Consider the following 11,157-nt stretch of genomic DNA (forward strand, 5'->3'; position numbering starts at 1 on the left):
AAGAAACTTCACCATCCCTTCCACTGGACACGAGCTTTCTGCAGCTTCCTGCAAACCAGCCCCAGCTCTCTCCTCCTCACCTCCACCTGCAGGCAGCGGCAGGCTGCGGTGCCAGGCACGGCCCCACTGACCGCGCAGTCTGCTGTTGGCTTCAGGCAAGTTCACTGCAGGCCTTGATCAAAGCCCTGAGATTCAACGCGCCTGCTGGATGACTGATAGCTGCAGCGCTCGCAGAGAGCTCGAGCAGGCAAACACGACTGTCCTTCTGAGGCAGACTGGGCCTCTGCAGAGCAACACGCTACAGCAACTCAAAGCCGAGAGCTGCATCTGAGCCTAACCACAGAAACCAAAATATAGGATGAATGCCATAATAAGAGTATAGGCACAAAGTGGCAGGTTTCACAAGTCACAGAGCTTCAAGGCGAGACCAAAACATGCATCAGAGCAAATTGAAGACTCATGCTGCTGGTACACTGAAAAGCAATCACTTCTTACAGCAGTCATGTTCGTCTTGGGGTAATGCTGCCCCACCTACACCAGTTTGTGTCCCCAGCTGGCCAGCTGCTAGGGAGGCATTACTGCCAGAGAGCATACAGCGCAGGTCACATCTGTACGCAGCAGCTGCAGCAACCCAGCAAGGAGACGAGATTGCAGAGGGAAAAAAGCAGCAGAACCCTGAAAAGTTTGGACTTTCTGACATGGAATGGAAAGAAGTAGTTACCCCTCTGCCAACAGGCAGAATAAGACCTAGAAGCTTCTTTAAAGAAAAGCAAGCTCCTTTTTGCAAGTGACAATGCATTATGTCAATGCTATCAAGAGAGGAGACTTCAGAATTCTAAAAACGACAATAAAAACATTGAAGATCCCATTTGCTTTTCTATGTTTATTCCTCATCTCCTTTCTGTATCACAGTCATATTATAAAATGAACATTTAAGGTTGAATTCACCGTTACCTTAAGCTCAGCCACATGTACTGGAATGAAATCCTCGCACACCATAAGGTTGCATTTTACAAGCCTACCCACAGCGCGGGAATAGTGGGGGAGCGCTGTGGGTCGAGGCAGACAATAAGGAGGGCTGCAAGAGGGAACGTTTCAGTGTTAATCACACACTCACCGAGACACATTCACTTAGTGAGACATGTTCAAATACAAGCAAAGCCACTCAATCTGGAAGTTTGATTTCATAACCAATAACGTAGTTCTACTAACAAAGTTGGGAACGGCGTGTTTTTTTAATGGCATATGCCAAACACAAGCTGATATCCTGCAGGAGATCTTTTTTATGCAGCTCTGGGAATTAGAGGCCCAGCCCCCACAGGGTTTTCTATGGCAGCTGCATGACTGACTGGCCTTTGCAAGTCTTCTCTTTTACATCCACTTATTTCATACTTCATTTACCAGGTTTAAGAAAACAAACGCACGCTGTCACAGCACAAAGGTGTTTAAAGAAAAAAGCATAGGTTTTCAAATAAACTGTCTTATTTAAGAGGGGGGAAAAAGATTCCCATTACCAGAAGCCAGAGTAACATGAGCTTGAACCTGCAGCATTTAAAAAATGAAGATAACTGGATATGTTTTAACATATTTAACGGGTTGGCTACAATTACCAACTAGATGGAAAAAAAAAAAGTGTATCAGTCAAACACAAATGAAAAATCCTGCAAAGAGAAAGCCGCCCCGCTGCCCAGCGGCATGCACAGTGACATTAAGCAGCACAGACGCGTAGGAAACGCGCGACCTACGCGCTCCAAACCCACCCAGCCCTGCCGACCCCACCTCACCCTCCGCTGGGATTCCCGGGGTTTCCCATCGCCCCAGCCGCTCTTGCGCTCCAGGCCACCAGCGCGTACCGAGCCGGCTGGGAGGCCTTCCCTCCCTGGAGATGTAAGACGCTTTGCTAAATAGGATCTCTAATGACTTAAAATTCTGCATCTTTCATTCCCCGTGCCGGAACCACGCTGTCTGGTTGATCTCCAGTATGCCAGCTCAGCTGACCTAATTCCTCCTGTTATCCTGATGCTAGGACACAAGCCAGGTGCTCCTGCAGCCAGACAGAACATTACTGCCCTAAGCAACCAGCGATGCAGAATTTGATTCATTTCTATCAGCCCCTCTTGAAATGACCTTGCTTATTAAAAAAAAAAAAAGCAACTTTGAGATCCTCGCTTTGCATTTCGAGAGCATCTCTTTATGTTTATGGTGGTATTTAAGGCCTGTACATCATAAAGCAGGAGACATTAGAGTTAAAGCGCCTCTCACTATACACTAAACACAAAAGAGGCTCTAAAGCTATCTGTTGGCAGGGCTCTTCCCTTGATTCTGCTGTGGACATTTATTATTAAATTTCTCAGACAGGAACTATAACATCTGAAGACAATTAAGATGGCTTCTCTTAAGCAAAGTATGTTTAGGCCTGTACCTGAGAAACACCGCCTTGGAAAACCACATCACTCGTATTCACTTTTCATGAAGTTTGCCATTTACTGTTGCTACATGAACATGAGCAACAGGAAAAAGAAACCAAAAAACAACAAGCAAAAAAGGACATACTTAATTTGAAAACAAACCAAAACCAAACCCATTCTCTCCTTGACATTACAGATCAAAGACCACCACCTCTGCTGACCACCCCTGTGCTCAGCTTCTCATTCGATCTGGCTGCGTGCCACGTCGTGAAGGCAGTCTGCCTCATGGAAGAGACACGTCCAACTCCAGAGGACCAGGGCTTCTCCAAGAGCTTCCCCAAAGCAAACCAGAGCCATCCAGCTCCGATTCCTACCACCAACACCAACCCTGTGTTTGCCGTTTGCTAGCTTGCCTGTTGTGCAAAAGCTTTTCAGTTGGTATCCACAGGTGGGAAGGCAGGGGGTGCAGGAAAGGGAGAGGAAGGAGGAAGACACAAAGTGAACTGTAGCCTCAATTCTCTACACATGCTTCAGCATTAAGGTGAGCTTTTGAAACACAGAGTTTTATTGCAGTTTCACAGTTTAGGGTCAAGTCCAGTCCAGCCGCAAAATTAAACCTTTTAATTGGACTTTGGTCTGGACCTATAAATATTTTAAAGAAATTCAAACAGTGGTTCTCCATCTGAATTCAATCCCACCCAGCCGCTAATTAGGAGGCACTTCTTCCCATCCATCTTCCAAATCTCCACTGCCTTGCTTTGCCCACTCCAACCAAATCCATTCAATCATCACAAGGATTTAAACGGTGGAAATTTTCATAACAGAAACACTGATGGAGCTTCATGAAGAGCAGCACGAATTGCACCTCAGCCGTTACCAGAGCTTTGCTGTCAAACTGTGAAGACAACAGCCTACCAGTTTCCGATTACTCCTGGGAAACATTCCTTAATCTGTCATTATAGTCTGAGTAATGCTACCTTCCACAGGAGCTTTAGAAGCTATTAACTTCTACGTCGCCGGCTCTTCCATGACATCTTAATCATGTGAGAGGAACACAGGTATGTGCTTTACACACAGGATGAGTAAAACAGTGATCATAACTTCAGAAATGCAACAAGACCACTCCCTCTAAAAAAAGCCCATGACTCCTCTAAGGTCTATATTTAGTGGTCAACATTTGCTAGACGTTTCTGTGACCTGCACAGTGGGGTGCCCAGCTAGCAAAGCCAACGTAAAACAAATGTTCAAGATCATAAAATCCTCCACTCTCCATAAGCATAGCCATTTTGGTCCACTAAACTCTCAAGCCTCATCCTACAAAACTACTGGCAGAGGGCAGTTGGATTTTCCATCCTTTTCCCCTTCTAGCTCTAAATTAAGCCAGATCCAACCTTCAGTAACAGAGCGATTCCCTTCAACAGACGCGAGGATGCTGACAGAGCAGGATAGCAGACACCCCATGCTTGTCCGCAGCGCAAACAGAAGGAGGATTGCTTGGCAGTTCAGAGAAGCCTGCACTTTACACCCACTCACCAGGAAATCTGCCAGCTTTGCTCAGGGATGGAATTAAAACAGGATTTAACCAGGCAGGCAGCCTGACCTCAGGAGGGTGATCTCCCAGACACAGAGTGTCTCCTTAGTCATTCCAAGTGTCACGGCGGAGCCCTGTCTCCTGAGCCGGGGCACCCGAACAGCAGTGCCCGAGGAACAGAAGATCCTGCATTAGGTGGCACGAGAGGTGGCGAGGCAAGGAGGTGACGCTGCAGCAGCACTGATTCATCCCACATCGTGCTCATCAGCGAAGCGCTGCAGCAGAAGCAAGCGGTGCTGGAGGGCACGCCGAAAGGACGCTGCCGTGCACGGAGCTCCAGAGGTCCCGGGGGACAGCAGGAGGCACGTACACAAGGTGTGGGCTAGCAGCTAAAGGCTCCATATCCAAAAAGGATGATGGTGCAGACAGCACAACAGAACCTCACAGCCCAACAGCCCTGATCCTATTGGTCACAAGGACTTTCTATACAGCAACACCAGAAGAAGCCTGTTATTACTTGGCTCTCAAGACCAGCCCAGGGTGACTGATCATTCAGCTGAGAAGTGTTTGTTCTGCCACCCATTCCTTAATCCATGTGCACAAGAAAAACTGCACTGCAAGGACTCTGTGTTCTTTGTCTCCAGGAGCTCCAGGTGATACAGTCACCCCAGCAGCAATATTTTTGGTGAGTCTGTACTGCACGAGTGAGTTAACCATTACTCTCAGCTCATCCCGAGCGGGTGAGTACAATAAGCCAGCTTAACACAAAATTATGGAAAGCAGACCCTCAGGTAACCTAGGCTAAACCAGAAACTCAGCAGCACAGGGCCCTGCGTGACATTAACAGCTATGTTTCTACAACCAGTCCATCCCACCTGTAAAAAATTAGGGAAAAAAAAAACCAAAACCAACACACCACCACCCGATACCCACACAAGCAGAGTCATAGCTAGGCTGCTTTAAGAAGGGAGCTCAGATCATAGCACACAACAAGGGAAAACGTGCCAGTAAAATAATCCTTCTTCCTATTTCATGCAGGAAAACACTTTCTAATACCCTAAGCATGATTTATGTCCAGGAACAGCAGATTTTCTGCCCTAGCACCAACACAGCTACGCGCGAGATCTTCAGTTGATACGTATTCAACCAGCCTCCCTGGGGCAGCTGGCACAGCACAGGGAACAAAACATACCCAGGACCTCCAACTGCCCCAGAGATCTTGGTTACATGCTAGAACCTACTTCTTACTAGTGCTGGAAGAAGCTGTCTAGCACAGAGGGCTCCCAGCATCTGGTAAGTTCAAGAGTTACCTTCCTACCATTGAATCCCCTTAGCTAATCAAGTGGTCTCTGATCACAGATTTAGATTCAATGTCCTGAGTCACAAGAGACCAAAGGGAGTCCCATACACCAGACCACACGCTGCTAAGCTTTCAGCGTCAACATGCGTGAAGAGTTGAGCTGATCCTCAGAGTTTTGGAAATCCATTTTCTAAGAAACCTCATTTCCAGACCAAGTCCTCATGCGGTGGAAACCATCATTTGTATCCTTGTTGTCACTAGTTTCCACCTTAAGGAACAAGAGCTCATTTGGCTGTCTTCAAAAAGGGTAAGACGACCTCTGGTCTCCAGATGTGTCTCTAGACTGCTGTACTCCCCTCGACGGCTGCAGTCTGGAGACCCCAACTCCAGCCCCTCCGCAATCCAGCTGCGGAGTCGGGCAGGGATCGCTCAGTAGCGGCTAACACACCCTGCATAGGGAGGAATCCGGTTTTCACTTTATGCCAAACATCTCCCCTGCCTAGGAAAGATCTGCACCACAACTCCCTACAGACACTAAACAGACAGCACTTTTAGAAACACAATACAATATGACTTATCCTCTTTTTGAGCAAGGGTTCTCGCATTAGGCTCCTAGACTATTAGTGGGAGCACCTCTCACTAATACATGAGCACATAATAATGGGAATATGCATATTTCATTTTGTGAGCCGTTCTCATGTAATGATGCTGCTCTTAGGACTCCAGTAAGGGGATCTATAAAAGTCCAGACACTGAACTTTTATGCATTAAACATTCACCAGTATCATTTATTCCTAGGAAGCTTCTTATTTTGTCATTATTTATGAACCAGTATCACAAAGATCTATGACACTAGAAGGAACACAGCAATTTTCCTGGATTTGAGGATAAAACAAGCGTGCCAGGGTAAGAGCTTCTGTCAATATTAAGCATCAGCACTGCAAGTGTCTGTCTGGGACAAATCTGGCATTACATCAAAAATCTTGAGTTGTATGAGGCCTGGTTAGCATTAGCTTTTAACCAGGAAAACGCAAATGAAAGCATCATTGGGTGTAATCACTTGCTTACAGCTGCTGTGGTTTTGGCAACCATTTCCTCGCGTGTAAGGAACACACGAGTAAAAGCTAAAGTCAGCGTCGACAGGAGGTGCAGAGGAAGGGACGACACAAAATGCAACAACAGACAAAGCTACAGGGCAACATTAAGATTCACAGGAAATATTTATCCTTTTTGCTCTATGATGTTGTAATACAAGAATAACCCTCCTCAGTTTTAGAAACCCCAAAAGTCATGGCTCCATTAACTGCAAGTATGACATTTTCGAGGGTAAATATATATGCAGCTATGAATGAAGCAACAGATCTGGTATCAGAGGAACAACATGAGTAGTAAGTAGTCTTTTCCACAAAGTAAGGAAAGGTGGGCAGAAGCCAGCCTTCCACAGAACTGCACTTTTATCTTTGCAGATCATTTACTCTCATACAACTCCTAAGCAGACACAGAGCAAGGCCAAACACTCAGACACATGACACACACAACGTAGGCAGTCGGACCACATCAGACTGTGTCTGATGACCGATCACCTTACACCAGGGGAGACTCCGCACCAATGCCACCTAAGCCATCTCATTTTGTCCAAGAAATCAAATTACCCAGGTCACACAAGGAGTCTCTGACAAAGCTGGTAACTAAACATATACCTGGGCATGCCTTGAGCCCAGGACCATTCTCAAGGTCCTGTTTTGTGGTATCTTACACAGCTTCTTGCTAGTATCTCACCAGGCTACACTGCTACACACAGAATTTAAAGCTCATTTGCCATCACATAAGGAGAAAAATGCATTGCTGCAGTTCTAACAGTGACGAAATCACTCCTTTTGCAGGAAATGTCTTTGAGCTGCTTCCTACCCAGCAGTTATTTGAAGCAGGGCGAGGAACAGAACAGAACACGAACAAAGGTTTTGAAAGAGCTGCAGTAAGCAAATCCAGCAGCATAATGCTTCATACAAATGCAAACTATAGAGGAAGCACAGGAGAAGGCACTCACTCCCTCAACTGAAAAGTTAGTAAGTAAACTTAGAAGGTACAGAGGAGAACAAAAAAAACACGAGACCTAATGCCCCAAGCAGCCCGTGCCGAGGAAATTTCCCCAGCTCTCTGAGCTGCTCTGCAGCATGCAGCAGGCCAAAGGCGGTCACTGCTTTGCAAGACCAGCCTGCAAATGATCTTGCTTGAGCGGTGGTTCAGGAGCAATGCACAGCCGGCCTCTCACTCAAAGGATATTTCCAAGAAGCAATCCCGTTCCCAGCAGCCCTGCCTCCCTCCCAGAGCAGCCTGAAATCCCCCACATCCACCTCTCGCCAGAACAACGCCAGGCATTAAACGCTTTCCAGGGACCTGGCCCCCTGGAGCACCTCGCCATAACCCCCTACCCCGGTAGAGAGGGACGCGGTGGGTGACACAGCCCTGGGGGGCCGGGGTGACGCGGGTAGACTACAGCACCCAGAAGGCATTGCAAACAGGCTGTACCAACCGGCTGGGACTCGTGTTTGGGGTGACGCGGAGCCCACCGGAGCCAATCCACGGGAGAAGGAGGAATGTCAACAAACACGGCGGCCTGCGGGACATGTGATATCAGGGACAGGGCAGGCAGCTCCTGATAAGCCACCCCAGGGCCACCCAGGGGGTCCAGCGGTCACGCAGCCGTCACTCGCAAATATCAGACCTTGGGGTGGCACAGGCTGCACCCACACCCCGCACGCCAGCCCCTCCATCCAGAAGCAGAAGGGTTCCATTTTAGGCTTTTAGATCCCGCAGTGTTTTTTAAAAAAGCACCACAAATGCCAGTGAAAACTCATCCCATAACCCAGCAGGATTTTTTAAACTAAAAATTCAAGGGGAAAAAAAAAAAATGTCATTGGATAACTTGGGTTTCAGAGCAGATCGGTTTTAGCCCCTTATATTAGATCTTCAGAGCTGACTTTGAGGGAAAAAGCAACTGCGGGAAACCACAATAATCTAAAAATGTCTGGTGCAATTTTTAACGCTTAGCGACTGCCACAAGGACAACAGAAAAATGCAAATGAAAATCCTCTGGAACTGAAGACAATCATATGCTACAATGTCACACACACACACTATTTTTACATTGCTTAGGAAAAAGGAATTTTCTTAGGGAGTATATCCAGACCAGAGAAGGAAAATAAAAGGTAGGCATGCCAAGAATAACTACTGTAATTTTATTTCTAACATTTTGAGAACTTACGAGCCTCCAACACAGACATATTCACCACACACTGCATTTGACTGCATAACATCCTGGGAGCAGGAGCTCCCGCCTCAACTCCCAACTGCATGAGAGTTCTGCGGTCCAGACAACAATTAATACATGATCTGCTCAGCTGTGTTTGTTTATCTCTCCCTAACTTATCAGGACACTTCCCTCCACCCCCTCTGAGAATACACGTTTGATTACAAACATCTGTTAATAACTGAAATTCCACAAACTCCATTCAATCTCTCCCAAATCCAGAATGCTTTGCCATAATTGAATGTATTTACCTGGAAGTCATACAAGGCAACGATGTTTTCATGTTTCAATTCCTAGAAAAAGTAAAACAAACACCATAAGCTAGGGGCAACAAAAGACATACAGAACAAAGACTGAAGAAAAACAAGTCAGTCTACTTTTACCTTAAGTATTTTTATTTCCTTGCCCAGCAGAGTTTGAGATTTTGCAAGGTTCTTCTTGTTAATGCATTTCACAGCTACTTCCAGCTCAGGTTTCTGAAAGAGTGAATATGTAATTCAATAATAAATGTAAATTTCACCATTAATCTACATTAGGATAAGCAGCCTCTTAACAGATTACAAATACTACTGAAAGAAGTGTCTTGCAGCACCGGTAAAGGCCTCTCACTTTATATCCTAATGCCTATCCCTCACTTGTTCAGACTTGCCCTTTCCCAAATTATGCTTGTCAGCCCAAGGAGAAAAGCCCAAGGTTTGGGTTTTTGTTACTACTTTATACGATGATTATCCTCTTATTTAATCACTAGAAATAAACGCACCATGGGAGCCATGGCTTATCCCAAGCCCTAATGATGGAAAATCCACTGCCGGATTGGTTTCCTTTTATTTACCAGTGAGCGATTTCCCCTCCTCTTGGAAAAATTAAGGGGAGAAGGACAAAACTTCAGACACATACAAAAAAAAAAAAACCAAAACAAAAAAAACAACAAAAACAAAACCAAAGCAAGAGCCATCTACACACTTCACAGATGGCATGCGGGGATTTCTGTTCGCTTGATTTCAAGGTGAGGGCCAGTTTTGGCGAGCAGGACGCCTCTGCGGACCCCTCAGCCCCGCTCCGGCTAGCCCCACGGTGAAGCCACCTGCCCGGGTCCTGCTGGGGCGCACCCTTGCCTCCCAAATAAACTCCAGAATAACAATAATAAATAATAATAAACACGTCTACCATCACCAGAGCTGCCCCAGAGCCCCGGGCTGATGCCCAGGCTAAGAATAGCCGCCGCAGCCCGGCAGGGACGGGGCGACCGGGACGCGGTGCCCATCTCGGCCCAGACCAATAAATAAATAAATAAGCGGGGGGGGAGGAAGAAAATAAGAGATAATTCACCTCTTTGTGCCTGCCTTTGAAGACGACGGCGAAGGCTCCGTGCCCGATCAGGTCCTTCCTGCTGAACTCAAACTTTCCCACCGTCTCCATGGCGCTGCGCCGGGGGGTCCCCGGGGCCGGCGGGGAGACTGCGGCCGGGAGGGCTTCAGAGCTGCAAAGGGACGGGGAGGAGGAGGATGGCGGTGATGAAGGAGCTCCCTTTAAAGAAAATTAAACCTCTCCCAATCCGGACACGACGGAGCAGCCCCCCCCCACCGCCCCCCCAGGAGCGTTCAGGCGCCGGGGAGCCGCTGACGGGGGGAAGCCTCTCTCCTGTCAGCCCCCCGGCAGCTCAGCGCCGGGCTCCCCTCTCCCACCTCGCCCTCGTCCATGGGCTGCCTCTTCCTGCAGAGCGGCCGGGAGCTGGTCATTGTTAGAGGCCGGGGAGAAGTTGGCTCCTCAGCAGCGGGCCTTCCCCATCTCCTCCTCAGGACGGACCGGCGCGGCTCCTGCGGCGGCCGCTTCAGGCGGGGCTCCCCATGCCGAGCCCCGGCCCTCCCCGCCTCGCAGGCGCGGCTTCGCCGAGAGTCCACCTTAAGCGCGATCCACCTTAACGCCCAGTCCACCTTACGGGAGCGGTCCACCTTAAGCGCCAGTCCACCTTAAGGGCCGCCTGCGCCCCTCGACTGCCCGCAGACGGCGGGGCCGGGGTCACCCCGAGGGTCCCGCCGCCCGCTCAGCCCAGACAAAGCTCTGCGGAGCGCGGCGCGGACGGGGGCAGAGCGCCGGCCCCGGCGGCGCGGCGCAAGCGCGGTGCGCGGCAGTGGCGGAGGCAGGCGCGGAGGCGGCGGCGGCGGCGGCCACCTGAGGCGGAGGGGCCGAGCCCGGCGCATTTAAAGGCGCCGCCCGCGGGCGGCCCTGAGTCAGCGGCGCGGCGCGGTTCGTCGTGGCCCCCAGCCCCGCCGGCCGCCGCTCCTGCCAGCCCCCCGCCCCGAGCCTTTGAGGAACGCTCCCAACAACTAAATAAACGGGCCCGTTTGGGTCAGTTTTTAAAAATTCCCCACAAGATCCGTGACAGGGCCCGGGTGAGACCTGAGGGGCACAGGTGGCCCCCGTCCCACCACCTGCAGCGCCCCTTCTTCTCCCACAGCGGGGCCCGTCTCCTCCACACGCTCTGGCCCTTCTCCACAGGCCGAGTGCTGGGGGCCATGGCCGCTCCCTCCCCTGCCCCGTCCTCCGCTCCTCTGAGGGGAGCAACCCGGGCCTCCAGCATGCGCTGAGGGGCGACGGAGGGTGCCTC

General features: G+C 49.4%; 1 protein-coding gene across 6 annotated transcripts in view; it reads right to left on the reverse strand.

Annotated features, from left to right (window-relative positions):
* Window positions 1-10,629, reverse strand: part of ULK1 (unc-51 like autophagy activating kinase 1) — an 82,665-nt gene extending 72,036 nt beyond the window's left edge. For 2 of the 6 annotated variants that reach the window (XM_082325364.1, XM_082325365.1), the window contains exons 1-4: window positions 10,235-10,627; window positions 9,879-10,076; window positions 8,933-9,025; window positions 8,801-8,842 (exon numbers count right to left, since the gene is read on the reverse strand). In XM_082325364.1, coding sequence (XP_082181490.1) covers window positions 8,801-8,842; window positions 8,933-9,025; window positions 9,879-10,076; window positions 10,235-10,288 — 387 coding nt within the window. In that variant the 5' untranslated portion in view covers window positions 10,289-10,627. Of the gene's footprint in view, window positions 1-8,800; window positions 8,843-8,932; window positions 9,026-9,878; window positions 10,077-10,234 lie in introns of all 6 variants that reach the window. The other 4 variants (XM_082325366.1, XM_082325363.1, XM_082325369.1 and 1 more) reach the window with 3 other exon arrangements.
* Window positions 10,630-11,157: the final 528 nt, after the last annotated feature.

This window comes from Platalea leucorodia (assembly GCF_965183815.1).
Source record: "Platalea leucorodia genome assembly, chromosome: 12".
In the NCBI taxonomy this organism is placed as follows: Eukaryota; Metazoa; Chordata; class Aves; order Pelecaniformes; family Threskiornithidae; genus Platalea; species Platalea leucorodia.